The sequence below is a fragment of the Clupea harengus genome, chromosome 3, assembly GCF_900700415.2.
Source record: "Clupea harengus chromosome 3, Ch_v2.0.2, whole genome shotgun sequence".
Lineage (NCBI taxonomy): Eukaryota > Metazoa > Chordata > Actinopteri > Clupeiformes > Clupeidae > Clupea > Clupea harengus.
The window spans coordinates 6914087-6929197 of NC_045154.1; the positions used below are offsets into that span (position 1 = coordinate 6914087).

The 15111-nt window shown below is 47.4% G+C and overlaps 1 protein-coding gene across 4 annotated transcripts in view; it reads left to right on the forward strand.

Annotated features, from left to right (window-relative positions):
- Positions 1-15111, forward strand: part of mctp2a (multiple C2 domains, transmembrane 2a) — a 45472-nt gene that overhangs the window by 12120 nt on the left and 18241 nt on the right. For all 4 annotated transcript variants that reach the window (XM_031564415.2, XM_031564418.2, XM_031564419.2 and 1 more), the window contains 9 exons: positions 2767-2952; positions 4161-4288; positions 4913-5099; positions 5958-6051; positions 6168-6270; positions 6399-6501; positions 6597-6698; positions 6865-6939; positions 7213-7332. In XM_031564415.2, coding sequence (XP_031420275.1) covers positions 2767-2952; positions 4161-4288; positions 4913-5099; positions 5958-6051; positions 6168-6270; positions 6399-6501; positions 6597-6698; positions 6865-6939; positions 7213-7332 — 1098 coding nt within the window. The remainder of the gene's footprint in view (positions 1-2766; positions 2953-4160; positions 4289-4912; positions 5100-5957; positions 6052-6167; positions 6271-6398; positions 6502-6596; positions 6699-6864; positions 6940-7212; positions 7333-15111) is intronic.

Sequence of the window (15111 nt, forward strand, 5' to 3'; positions counted from 1 at the left end):
TCTGTGAGAGGGTGAAGAAAACATGATAACAGGCTCTGTTCATCTTAGAACTCAGCTATGCCCCTCCTTAGCACACACGTGTCAGCACCGCAGACATGACAAGGAGAAAATGACCGTAAAATCAGTGTGTGTGTGTGTGTGTGTGTGTGTGTGTGTGTGTGTGTGTGTGTGTGCGTGTTCTACATTTGTGCTTAGGTCTATGCTTGTAAGTGTATCTACAAGAGCCTATTTATGTGTGCGTGTGGCTGTCTGTATGGTTGACATACATACATACATTTATGAATATGTGTTAAGGTTTTGTCACATATATGTGTGTCACTCGTGTGTGTGTGTGTGTGTGTGAGGTCTGGCCGGCATCGGAGGGAGCCTTTCTCCTCTCTCCCCTCCGTAGCGGGCAGGCTGCCAGTGTGGGACGCTGTTGATAGGAGCGCGGCAGCTAATTCCCAGGCACGGCGAGCTATAACCCAGATGTTAGGAGGTAATATCACAGCTGTGCGCGGCCAGCGCCGGAGCATCAGCCAAATGGGCTGGGGCACAGGCTCCTCCTGCCCGTCCCCATGCTGTCCCACCATATGGAAGCAATCCTGGAGCCCCTTTTTAGGACCAGGAATAGGCTCTCTTCAGGGGCCACTTACTGTTAAGTGGAATTGTTTTATTGGCTAGGCAGATAGAAATGGGTCCAAGATAAACACTGGGGACGGCTTGGCTCACATCAGCCTATATCTCTCTCCTGACTCTCCCTCCATCTCCCTCTCCCCTCTCCTCTCTCTCTTTTTTCCTCTTCTCTTTCTTGTCTTCTTCTTTACTTTTTTTTGAAAGGTGGGTATTTATAGTGATGTGGCCAGAGCATCGCATGTTAACTCTGCTGAGAGCGGCGGGCTTTGATCCCGGTGGACCGGCCTCCCGTGCGGCTCTGACCCTGGCCGGACGGGGGAGGGGGGTGGGGAGGCCAGGGGGGGGCGCAGAGGGTGCCAGCGGGGGAGCAGAGGGGTGACGTGACGCTCCTCTCTGAAGCCGCGCTGGTGAGACAGAGAGGAGTCGTCGAATCAAAGAGGCCAGAGAAGATTACAGTTCTCGCCTTTAATTACTGCCAGACCCAGCTGACCTCCCCTCCACCTCCTATCGCCACCAAACACCATTCCCCCCTGTTGTTGTGTTTTGAAGTGCCGGAGCTATCAGCCATACAAGTCATCCACCACGCACAGGGCATGCCTCTGAAGTTATTACACACACACACACACACACACACACACACACACACACATACACGAAAAGATACACAACTTTACCCAGCTACACAGCCCTCCACATGTTGGCACATACACATGTACAGTACATCCATCTCTACACATCCAGAGATAGACACACACAAAAGATAAGACAAACAGATACACACTCTCCCATAGCCATCCCAAACCCACACACCCACACATTTCAGTGACAGGCCAGTAACACTGGATTTACTGTGAAAAGATAACAGGGAAGCCTCCCTGGATAATGTTTTTCAAGGGAACTGCTGCGTAGCAGAGAAAACACTGCAAATCGTCCATTTAATGACTGAAGAGTCGGTCTAAGCAGGCGTTTCGTCTTGCACCGTTCCCCTCCACGTCCCCCCCATCGCTCACTCGGCTCTGGTGAGTCATTGAGTCAAAGTACGCTTGGGGGGATGCTTGGGGGGGGGTGTTGCACAAAGCTCTGGCATGGTATCTACAGCGCGTTGCTTGTTATCTTCCCTGACAACCACTACCGGATTCGTGCCAGATCTGGGCCATTGATTGATTCCAGAGTCAGAGATGGTGTGGGTGATATCTGGCTGACTGGTATCCTGCTTGGCTTCTTGTTATCTTCGCCGTCTGGAATGGTGTTCTTTTTTACCATCAAATTGAATTGATGTTGAATAAGTATCTCAGGCCCAGCTGGACGGTTCTGACCGCTGTGTGTGTGTGTGTGTGTGTGTGTGTGTGTGTATGTGTGTGAGGTGCGAGTGTGTGACAGCGGGGAGTCGGGCATGCTCACACACGCCTGGTGATGCACCGTTTCTTCCCGTCTCTGTGTCCCCTCCCTGTGTGAGCTCCCTGATTGAGCTGGATAAGTCAGGGAGATCCGCTCTACGCCTGAGACAGCTGTCTGCCTCTCATCCTCCCTCTTCACTCTGTCTTTCTCTCCCAGAGCCTGCCTGTCTGTCTGCCTGCCTGCCTGTCTTTCTGTCTGTCCGCACTGATGCTGCATTAAGCTCTGAGGCCGTATGTGAGGTTAGACGTGTCCAGGATGTAACTCTCGCATCCCTGAGCCAGCTTAGATGATGACATGTTGAGATGCTGCGCTTGAGAACTGAGAAAGACATTTTTTTTCATAATAATTTTTGCCATCATTCTCCACACATCCTCTGAGAACATACAGTATGTTTAGCTCATGCACTGAGGAAAAACTCCCACTGCCATGGCCTCCCCAGGGACTGCAAAAGGGAATAATATAGGAGGAAGTACTCTAGATTCTAGAAATGTCTACATATCTAGATATCTAGATTCTAGAGTCTAGATATGAGACTAGGAGGTGTATTTGTTTGGGTGTTCAGACTATATCAGGTAAATATGTAGTGTGTTAATGCACCAGATGCGCCCCCACTAAGACCGCGCCAAGATCCGTCACAGGTTCCGCTTCGCTCTGGTTTGACAGTGAATTTGTCAAAGCAACAGTAATCTTGAGTGATTACTTAGCCATAACATTTTCTAATTCTTCCCTCTCTTTCTCTCTCCTTCTCTCCAGGGTCAGTCTCCCGCCCAGGGCCAGCAGCCCCAACAGCCCCAGCAGCGGGGTGTGGACGTGAAGAAGAACCAGGTGTGGAGTGGCGTCTACTCCATCGTTTTAGTGGAGGGCCAGGACATGCCTGATGTGGGCCAGGGCGACGTGTACGTGCGCTTCCGACTGGGGGAGCAGAAGTTCAAAAGCAAGGTGTGTCCCCCCCTGTGAGGTCATCACTTCCTCTCTCTTGTCTTTCTACTCTTATGCAACCAAAGCACACGCAGTACAAAGTGCAAAGGAGCTCAATTGAGGACTTAATTGATTATAATAATTGACAACCCTGAGCCCTTTCAGTTAATGTGAGTCCAGCATGTGCCTAGCGTTATCGCTCCTCTCTATCTCTCTCTCTCCCTCTCTCTCTCGTCAAACCCCCTCTGTCCCACACTCTCTTTCCAGTCCTCTACCCTCTCACCTGTCTGTCTAAGGGGTGTGAGTGCACTGCCAGTAGGGGGTGCTCATTACTCCAGCCATAGCTGGCTCCCCTCTCTCCTCCTGCCTCACTCCCATTTACATACCCAGCATGCTTTGCTCCTCCACCTCTTCTTTATCGCGTGGGCTTACCCTCCCATCATCACCACAGGCCTCCACGTAACAACCCCCACCCCCCACCCCCAACCCTACCCGCCAGCCCTGATGAAGCTAAACAAGCGTCTGCCTTGTCTTGTGTTCTTGTGTCATCTCTTTGTAAGCCCCCCTGGTTTTGTTTGTGCATGTTTGTTTGTCGAACAAAGCTAATTCTAATTGGATCCTGTCAATGTTTGCAATCCCGCCGAGGAAGCAGAGAGTGTGTGTTTGTGTGTGTGTGTGTGTCTGTGTGTGTGTGTGTGTGTGTGTGTGTGTGTGTGTGTGTGTGTGTTTGAGTGTGTACAGAAGAAGACACTTCACACTGACATCAAACTCCAGCCCCCACCCCCCACGCACACATAAACACAAACACACATGCACTCTCTCCTCCAACACACCCCTGCTGCAGGTTGACTGAATGAGAACTTAATACACCTGTCATGTTGCTACTCCTCAGGCTGACACTGCATTACACCTGGCACTGCTTGCTCACAGCCGTGTTCCTGTTTGTGTGTGTGTGTATCTGTGCATGTGTGTGTGTGTGCGTGCGTGTATGTGTGTGTGTGTGTGTGTATGTGTGTGTGTGTGTGTGTGTGTGTGTGTGTATGTGTGTGTGTTTGTGTGTGTTTGTGTGTGTGTTTGTGTGTATTTTCAATCCATCCACTCTCCTTATGTTTCTCTCTCTCTGTTTGTCACACACACTCTCACTCACTCACTCACTCACTCACTCACTCACTCACTCAATAACTCACTCACTCTTTCCCTCTCTTCCTCTTCCTCTTCCTCCCATCCAGAACCTGTGTATAAAGGCGAACCCGCAGTGGAGAGAGACGTTTGACTTCAACCAGCTGGACGGACTGGAATTGCTGCAGGTGGAGGTGTGCAGCAAGAGAGGCCGCAAGTGTGAGGAGTTTTGGGGACTGTGAGTGTCAAAGCCCTTAATGACCAAATGTCAAAGGTCAAAGCTGTCTGGTTCTGGCATAGATATGGCCCAGATGCAAACACGGAACACCCACCAGAATAACTAGATCTTGGCCAGATGTGGCGTCAGCAGCTATTGAGGTGACTCTCTGAACTGAGACTGATGACATCTATTAGTGTAATATCTCATTCTGCCCCATCATTAGGCTCAGAATGAGAAAACCTCTGACCCACCCGTTCATACGTGAAGTAACTGACATTCAGGTTGTATATGTGGTTCCGGTTTGTGCCAGGTCATACATATATCAACTTAAATAAGTTTTTACTTCACTCTTTTATACACAGCACTGACTGATGATTGCACAGCTCATTTCATTCAAATATAAGCCAGCTAAGTATTTTTAAACCATTGTTTACCCTAGATGGCCAGCTACATATTCTTCAAATATGAATTTGTTAATGATATCTCCCTGTAGCTATCCCTCAAACATTAGTAATTGCCATCATTCATGTCTACAAGTGAATCAGTCATCCAGGCTGTGGTATTTCATCCGGGTCAGTTTGACTGTGTGTCTGTGACTGCACACTTGCTGATTGCTGCTCCTTCTCTGCTGTGTGTTTGCAGGCTGGATATTGACCTGTCCAGGCTGCCAGTCCAGCAGAGGCAGCTGTACACGCGGGTGCTGGACCCGGGCAAGGGAAGGCTGGTCTTCCTCATCACCCTCACGCCCTGCTCCGGAGTCTCCGTGTCCGACTTGAGCTCACCCCCCTTAGATGACCTGCAGACCAGCGAGAGGGTGCGAGACCATCATGTGAGTCTGACTCGTCTGGGTCGTCTGGGCAAGGACCCAGGCCTCATAACAATTCAGGGGCTGGCTGTGTAGGTGAGAGGGAGTGCATGTGCTCCAAGAGCAGATAGATACATTAGATTAGATATTGGGTGAGATAGATAGGTTGATAGATAGAATTACTTTTACCCAATTGTTATGAATAGATCCATGCATACATATATATATATATATGTGTATTTATGTATGTGTATATATATATATATATACCGGTATATATAGATTAATAGAGATAGATAGACAGAATCCGTGAATATGATCTGTATCTGTCATACAGTAGGACCCAATGAGTGTGATTGGGGGCAGTCAGTTACTACATTTGTGCACCCCTACCTCCTCTCCCTTTGCAGAAGTAATGAAAAGGTTTGGTCCAGGTGGGGGAGGCTGAAGGCTACATGTAGAATGAAAACATTTATATGATTGAAAGATCTCTATGTTACCATGAGTGTCTCCATCAACACCGATTAATATTTAGATTTTACATTAACTTAAAGTCAAGGCAAACACATCCCTGCAGGTCTTTATTTAAGCACTTGAGTTTTTGAACTGATACTATAACCATTAATGTTAACCGACTGGCTTGCTACTGAGCAAAAATTAGCTTTCAAATGTGATGGGCATGAGGAGACAGTGTAGCGGACAGAGTACACTTCTCCTGCAGTCCTCATGTCTCTCCATGTCTTTGTCTCTTTAAATGTTTATTTTATTCCCAAGGAAATATTATGGATGTACTTAAAGCGGCAGAAAATGATTTGCCCCATGATCCCATATATTTCAAATGAATGAGTGTCAGTAATGCGGCTCTCTATTGCCTCATTCTAGAGTTTGAAGAACTCCTTGAAAAATATGAAGGACGTCGGTTTTGTTCAAATCAAGGTGATCAAGGCCACTGACCTCGCATCGGCTGACCTCGGCGGTAATGACCTGGCAACTTGATTCATGCTCACTCACCCAGCTTCCGCAATTTAGTGGTGCTTTCTATTGTGTAGCTTTACCGGTCCACGTACAACCCATTCTCCTAACCCCTCTCAGGTAAGAGCGATCCCTTCTGCGCACTCGAGCTGGGGAACAGCAAGCTGCAGACCCAGACCATCCACAAAACACTCAACCCGGAGTGGAACAAAGTCTTCACATTGTGAGTGGTGACTTTATTTGACCTCCTAGTGCCTCGTCCCTGAAATAATTTGAATAATGCTGAAAGGCATGAAAAATCAATGTTTGTTTGGTTTGCTAATTGTGTTTGTGATTTGTCCGTGTCCACAGGCCAATTAAAGACATACATGATGTCCTTGTTCTGACGGTCTATGACGACGACCGGGACAAACCTCCAGACTTCCTTGGGAAAGTGGCAGTGCCTTTGCTCTCAGTGAGTACCGTGCAGATTGGAGAGTTTACAGAGTTTACAGAGTTTACCTTCACGCATTGTTCAAGTATAATATTTGTCATTGACTCATCCTACAGATTCATAATGGCCAAGCAGTTACCAAGCACCTGAAGAAAGATAATTTAGGAAGTCAGTCTAAGGGGACCATCTCACTGGAGATGGATGTCATCTACAATCCAGTAAGATCAGCCATTATGCTAATGAAACCTGACTGAAAGAGACGGTGGTCATGGCCATCCTCCCCTTTCAAGAAGTTTTCCCCACATTTGTACTCATCAGATGTGTCATGAAGTATCGTGTTCCTCTCTGAGATTCTAATCAATATCTCTCCCCTCAAATATATAGGTTCGCGCAGGCATCAGAAGCTTTGGACCAACAGAAATTAAATTCATGGAGGACAATCCCAAATTTAACAAGAAGGTTGGTTTACAAAGCTCCAAATAATGATTGAACAGTTAAAACAACAAAGTGCATTGAGCTTAGTGTAATCTCATATGTAAACAATATTTCATCCGCACTCCACAAGTGTCTTTCAAATAACAATGAAGGGATACAACTCATTTTCTTAAATATTCAGTTTTCTAAATAAGTATTCATTTCCATGGAGTCTGAAACCTAAGATACTCTTGCGTGTCTTCTTTCTCCACACATTATTCCGTTAACTGGAGATTTGTCCTTGTTATTCCCTATTAGCTTTTAGCCCGCAACATATACCGGGTGCGACGGATCAGCGGGGCCATTCTGTACACGCTGCAGTACATTAAAAGCTGTTTTCAGTGGGAGAGCACGCAGCGCAGTATAACAGCCTTCTTGGTAAGTCAGTGGCCCATGCTAATGACTTTCTATAGAGCCCCAAGGCATGATGGCTATGGTTCCCTGTCTTTTCCTTATTAAACATTAACACTGTTTATCATAATCTAAATATGCAAGGGTTATTTTTACGTCGTCTTTAGGTAGCATTTCCATAGTCTTAATAATTGTTTGTGTGGGGGGTGTTTTTGTTATATGCGTGTTTGGGTTGGTCTGGGCATGTGCGGATGGGACATTCATTCATTTTCGCTATTATTATTATTATTATTATTATTATTATTATTATATTTATTTGTTTGTCTATTCTTTTTGACATTGACACTCACCTTCTGTATAGATTCATCTTGGCTAAGCCATGTTCTGGCCAACATGTCAATTCAACATGTATCTAGATGTACTGTATGCGTGTGAGATCCCTCTGTGTGACCACTGGTTCCTACTGCCTGAGTTGTTGGCATCTATCAGTGAATTCCATCCTTGCTGAGTTTTATTATCTTTGTTTACCAATCCTGCCGGCATTCTATCCCCCCGGGGACAGGCAGGTACGCAGACGCCCATGCAGGCTAGCAGGCCCCCTTCAGTGGGGGGTCCACCTTTCCCTTCCTAGCCCATACTGGGAGCCACTCCGTTACGGGAGCTCGAGAGGGGGCTTCTCATATTCACCTCATTTGTTGTGCATTTGCACTACTCTGCTGGATGTTATTGTTCCTTCCATCGATGTTTTAGATGGCACTTCTGTTTATTCCTTCTTTTATGTTTTGCAGTATTGCTTCTGATCGTGAAAACGCGGGCGGTTTTCTTTGAAGTGTTCTTGTCCAAATGGAGTTGTATGGTTTAACAGAGGAGTTTGTGCTGAATACAGTGGTGACCTTGCAGAGTAAAGAAATAATTTAGCTTTCATCTAAACAAATTGAGAATTGAGTATTCAACATCCCTGATATTTACGGCTATAATATTTGGCCTTGTATTAAGGTAATTGTTGAAATGATTCATTTCATAATTATAACCATTACATTTTTTTTGGACGTTTTGTCTCAAATATTTCCAAATACAAGCATGGATTGTTAAGAGTGTAACCAGCTATTTTACCAGAAAAGCCCATGTTTCTGCACCATAATTTATAGTACAGAGCGCCAACAATCAGTATGTATATGATGCTACCATTTTGAGTAGCCTGCAGGTTCAGAACAGCGCAGGTAATAACTGGCTGTCCCCATTTTCAGTGGTCGGATGAATCAGAGCAGCCAGTTAGTGTCTGTCCTCATTTGTAGTGCTAGGCGGGTTTAGGACAGAGCCCACAAAGCAGGCAGTAACCGTCTGTCCCTCCCAGGCTCTCCCCGTCTGTGACGCTCCCTCCTCTGCTCCTCTCGGCTCAGGAGAGGCCAGCTGCCTGGTGGGAGGTGGCGGAGGCGGTGGCTGACCCAGCCATGGAGATGGGGAGGGTCAGTCATCCGAGGGCACGGGAGGCTATTTCACCTGCCACGGGCAGTGCGCAGAGAGGGCCGCTCAGAGGCCCCCGGAGCCCCTCATTTCCATCATCCAGCCGGGCCGCTCCGTGTGCCTCACCCCGCCTGTGTAGAGGCCGGGCAACACACTCCGAGACGGCTCCGGAATATCACAGGCAAATGGTGTCTGGGAAATGAAAAAAAAGAGAGATACGAAAGGAGGGGTGGGGGGAAGAGCGCGAGAGAGAGAGAGAGAGAGAGAGAGAGAGAGAGAGTGAGAAAACGGGAGATGAAGGAAAAGGAAATAACTGGTAAAGTGAAAAGTCCACCTTTTGAAACCAGAGGACACCAGAGAGGTCTTGACTGTCATTACCGGCGCTGTGCCATGCCACTACCCACAGCAATGCCCTTGCCCTCGCCGGGGCAATCACATCAGAGGCCACTGTGCCGCCACTCCCTCTCCTGCCAAGTCATAATTTGCAATTAAGTTTGTGTTGCGGAGCTGTCTGGAGCAGCCACCACCACCCTGTGCGTTAATGAAAGCCCCCTCTCGCTTTCTCTCTCACTTTCCCTCTCATCCTCTCGCTGTCTCTCTCTCTCTCTCTCTCTCCCTCCTCTCCTATATTTATATCTTTAGGCGCTGATAATAAGGTAACTGAGTCAGACACTGACAGATGGCCCCTGCTTGCGTCTCAGATGTGTATAATTAGAGGACTGTCTGTCTGCGCCTCTCCCGCAGCATCCTAGGGCATCTGCTGCTAGGAAGTGCACACCAGCGCTTCAGCCAGCGGAAGCTAGCTTTAATATACATTACAATGCATTATTAATGGAGGCACGTGCTAGCAGGCTAGACCACAGCGACGCTCATGCAGTTTTAACACCTTATGCTATGCCTGTGTTATATGTTTTTTTTTTTTTTTTTTTCTCTGGGATGTTGTGGGCTTATCGGGGTGTGTGAGATCCTGAGGCAGAGGCGATCATGTTCAGCAGTGGGCTGGAAAGTCCCTGAGGCCCGTGCTTTGACCCCCGCGTGACAGCCAGTCTATACACTCCACACCCCCTGGAACAAACCTGCTGGATCTGATGGGCAGAGAGGGATTTTGCAAATACCGTATAATGTGTGCTGCAATATAAGAATGTGTGTGCATGCATACTGTATGAGTGTGTGTGTGTTTGTGTGTGTGTGTGTGTGTTTGTGTGTTTGTGTGTGTGCGTGTGTGTGTGTGTGTGTGTGTGTGTGTGTTTGTGTGTATGTGTGCACACAAGTGGATGCGTATGTGAATGTGTAAGTACTGTATGTATGTGGCGTTCTAAGACAAAGGCTTTGGAGTAAACTTTCCTGCAACTTTAGCTTTTCTGAGAGATGCTTTGTAAACTAAATTAGTTTACATTTTAACTTTAAAAACATTCAGGCTTTTTACCAAACATACACTGCTTGTAAAAAGCCTGTATGTTGATTGTATTTTGGGCCACCAAGTTTTTGTGGTAACACCAAGTTTTTGTGTTGCTTGTTTTTTTTTTTTTTTTTTTTTCAAGTGTTGCGGTATAGTTTGTTGCTCATTTTTCATTGCATAATCTTTACTGTGGAGGGATAAACTTTACCGTCTGATGTTCGCTCCCTTCCCCACCCCATGGGTTCAGCTGTAAAAATAGCGCCTAATTAGGTAACGTTAAAAGAGGGAGGCTCGCACGTTGAAGACAAACACACAGCAAAAATCCTTGGAAAGCATCATCAGTAGTGAGCTTGGGCAAGGAGGAGAAATGGGGATTTTTTTATTGCTTGTTTATGCTCTGGTAATGAGACTAGGAGCTGTGCTTCTAAAGTTTGACAACTGTGTGTCCCTTTTTTGCAAGAAAGAGAGACAGAGAGGTATAGAAACAGAGGGAAAGAGAGAGAGAGAGAGGGAAAAGGGAGTGTGACAGCTAAAATCTTCATAAATTACTGCCTTTTAAATGCACTGCTCGCAAAGACTAAGCGAGATGAATGTGCCATACGTCAGGAGAGACTGTAGAGGGGTCAATCAGAGTTCTTTGCCGCACTGCACCAGTTGGCCTGTAGATGGAGCTAAAGCACTATGGAAGGCTCCTCAGCACAGACAGCTGGGTAGAGTAGGCAGTGCTCTATTGGCACCGGCAAACAGACAGACAGCAACCTGAGGGGGAAGCTCCACGCAAGTGCAATCTCCACTCTCTGTCCTGGAGAATAACTAGGTTGGCCTTAGGAAAGGGGGGGGGGGGGGGGGCTGGATGTGCGGAAATGATAATGATGAAGTTTGCATCAGATGTTAGTGCTGAGAGTACAATAGGTGGAACAGATTAGTGCGGCGTTGGAAAAAAAAAAAGTTTTGGTTGAATTTTTTGGGTGGATTTAGATGAGTAGAAAGAGGGAGGGAGAGAAGTGGAAGAGGAAGAATAAAAGATCATTTACACATGAAAGCTGATTTGGAGCTTTGCTGTCATTAGACTGCTTTAAGTATTTAAGTCGAATTAATATTTTAACATGTGAGGGTGGAATGTCTGTCAGTAGTTTTGACTAGGTAGAAAGAAGAAGAAAAGAAACTTTATATGTATGTGTGTGTCTGTGTCTGTGTCTGTGTGTGTGTGTGTGTGTGTGTGTGTGTGTGTGTGTGTGTGTGTGTGTCAGTGTGTGGGTGACCATGTGTGTGAGTGTGTGTGTATGAGAGAGAATGAGTGAGTGAGTGAGTGAGTGTGCACGTATTTGAACCATTTTTCTTTTTGACACTGCCAGGTAGCAAGCGGTTTAGACATCATTTGACAGCCTGTGAAATGCTGATTAACTCACATCACAGCCTGGAAAGACGGCATCTGATGAATGTTTGATGCGCTGCAGCTGTAAACACAGTTGGCAGCTGCGACGGACGTCCCCCCCCCCACACACACACACACACCCACACACTCACACACACACACACCACACACACACACACACACACACACACCACCACCACCACCACCAATCCCTTCACTCTTTTTTGTCGTTTCTTGATTTCAACGCGGAGAGAATCATCATCACCATCTCTCCAGATGAGAGCTGAACTGGGTCGGTCTTGGTCCCGGGAGTCCCGGGCGGACCACCTGGGTGGCTGGTCCGGTGGTCCGCGCTGTTAACCAGCCGATCATTATGGGTCCCTTCAAAGCGATTATCAATGAAGCCACAATTATTCGAATTAACAGGGAAATGACAGGGTTTTCTGGGTACGCTGAGTGGGGAAAGAAAAAAAGAGAGAGAGACAAAATTGTAGTCTCTTTTGCTGCATTGCAGTTTTGGCCAGGAGCGTGAAGCCTGTGTGTGTGTGTGTGTGTGTGTGTGTGTGTATGTGATTGTGAGTCCAGAGTGCATACCTGCTGGACGCTTTCCTCCATCCGGTTTAGTATGATGGTCCTGTCTTTTTTTCCTCATGAAAAGTAGGGGTTCATGGGCAAGGCATAGCCCTCTAGCTGGCGGCTTGGCCGACAGGCCTGCTAACAATACTGTCCCCCCCCCCCCCCCCCCAGCATTCAGCCCTCACAGCCCAGGGACATGTCAGAGAAGTGCTGCTGTGAATGGAACAGAGAAGAGAGGAGAGAGAAAAAATACAGCCCTTGATGGTGATGGGCTATACGTGCGCTTTTCAAACTCCTCTGCGATGTATTAATTATTAAAGGCAGGGACCGCCGCATCCACCGCGAGCGAGGAGAGGAGAGGAGAGGAGAGGAGAACAGTAGAGAGGAGAGGAGAGAGAGAGAGAGAGAGAGAGAGGAGAGGAGAGTGGTGGTGGCTGCCTTCAGCTTTGACACAGGCGGGCTTGTTATTGAGATGTGATAGCGCCCAGTGTCATCCACACACTCCTGGGGCTTCGTGAGGGATTCACGCTGACCTCGCTGGACCCGGGCTCTTATTGTGGAGACTAACAAGACTCAAACCGCCTCACTGCTCACCACTGCTTTACATCTCTAAGTGTGTGTGTGTGTGTGTGTGTGTGCATGTGTGTGGGGGTGTGTGTAGGTGTGTGTGTGTGTGGGGTGAGTTATTATATTGCCGATACAGTGAACAGACAGTGAACATTTTCTGCGGTTCAGCAAAGTAGTTATTGCTCATGTTTTCAAAAGGAAATCCAGCACACCAAGCATTAATATTAGCGGACATGCACGGATGAGTGCTTTTGGATGGTGTTGACTCTGTTCTCATCTCTACCCTTATGCAGTGTACTCCTTGTTTTAACCCCACTATGAATTAGGTGCAGTTATGACCACGGCTAACATCTCTCCTAGTTATAGAGTATAGCTAAACACTCCCAGGCAGCTATGTGTGTGTGTACTTGAGTGTGTGTCCCAGTTGGCGTGGCCAGGCACTGACAGCTGTAGTGCACGTATGTGTAAGTGTGTGTGTGTGTGTGTGTGTGTGTGTGTGTGGCCCGTGTGTGTGAGTGGAGCTGACACGCGGGTCTGGTGTCGGCCGCAGGGGAGAAGGCTCGCCTGGTGGATCTGTCACGCGGGAGGTCGCTCAGTGTTAACGCTCCCGACACAGATTAAACACTCGGCGCTGCGGCCGTGGAGACGGAGGTCATGCCGGCCACCACTGACAGGCACCACGGGGCTCTGCTCTGCTTCGCGCTGCCCCAAGCTCTCCCAACATTCTATGCGCTTCTACAACTACTAACTTGGATAAATAACAGTTGCAAAGAGCAAAGATATCAAAATTAGTAGATAGCGTGATATCTACTCTCTCTTGCAGTCTCTATCTATTTATCTTTTTTTTCTCTCTCTCTCTTTTTTTTCCATGTATATCTCTTGCTCTCTCTGTAACTTTCTCAGTCTACTTTCCCCCTGTCTCTCTGTGCCCTGTGCATCTCTCTCTCTCTCTCTCTCTCTCTCTTCCTCCTCCTCCTCCTCTTCATCAGGCTTGAGTGGAGTGGATGTGAAATATTTATTCTGTGTGCGCTCGGAGCGCCAGGCTTGCCCACTCGCCCTCTACCTGCCCTGCAGAGAAATCCTATCTGAAAGCCTGTCCCCGCTTTGGCCCCAGCTCACCACAAATTACATGTCTCATTGCCCTGCGTTTATGGCCACAGCAGTAGGAGTAGCACTAGCAGCAGTAGTAGCGTTAAGGCGCGCGCCCACCCCCTCACCAACACCGCCGCCGCCGCCGCTGCCACTGCTGCTACTGCTGCTCTCACTGCCAGGGCCATCACCAGCCAACATTAGCCCTCGGCCACTCTCGCTATCTGTCTCTCCGCGTTGTCTCTCTTTCCCTCTCTTTTTCTCTGCATCACTCTCTCTCTCTCTCTCTCTCTCTCTCTCTCTCCACTCAGATGCAGCTCTCTATCTCAGGCTCTCTCCGTTTTGTCTCTGTTTCCTTCTCTTTTACTATCTATCTTTCCTATTTCTTTCTTGCTCTCTTTCTTTCATTCTCTTCTTTCTCTCTTCACTCTCTAGTTCAGGTGAAAAAATACAAAGCATGCAGGAGCCACAGGGCTCTATGATTCAATATTAATATCTTTTTTGTATCTTAATTGAGAAACCAAATACAGATTATTCCATATGCCCTTGATTTCACCCAGAAAAAAAAAATAGATGGTCGATATACACTTTTTTATAATTTTTCTTAACAAAGGAAATAGTGACAATTATGCTTTTTTGTCTTCACATTTTTGTTCCTTTCCATTAGACTCACTCCCTTACACACACACACATACACACACACACACACACACATACATACACACACACACACACACTCCCCTGCAGCCTTTAGTCAGCCTTGTTAAAGTCGTTTGGATATGTTCATAGAGGCTGGCAGACGGCCATGGCTCCTCTCAGTGACCCCTCGCAAGGCTGGCTGGTTCTGGCCGCTTTGTTTTCGTCTTGGCTACCGCTGCTTTCCAAGTGCAATGGGAGATAAATGCACGCGCGGAAGAGTCGAGCAAGATTATAGATCCCCCCTTATGTTTTAGTTAGGAGCCGCTCATTCAGAAGGAGGACAGTCGCATAATAAATCCACCACCCTTTCACACACACACACACACACACACACATACTGTTCTAGCGAATGGTCAGTCAAGCAACTCCCAAGTGCACATGCACAGGCTCTTAAACGACGTCACAAGGGCGGCAAACAGTCAGTTGCATGGCAGGCTTGATCTGTGAGTGATCTAGTTTTGTTTTATTCATCGCAAGTCTGACATGATTAGATTTCCGCAACCACATCTGAGTGGATAGAGACTGTGCCAGAGCTGGTGGCTGAGTGGAGATGGCAGTCTGCGTCGGCCCTTCCTGTGGTAACCCCTCAACTGTAAAAGAGGCTTCCAGTATGCCTGGTGTCCTTTTGGACCAACTC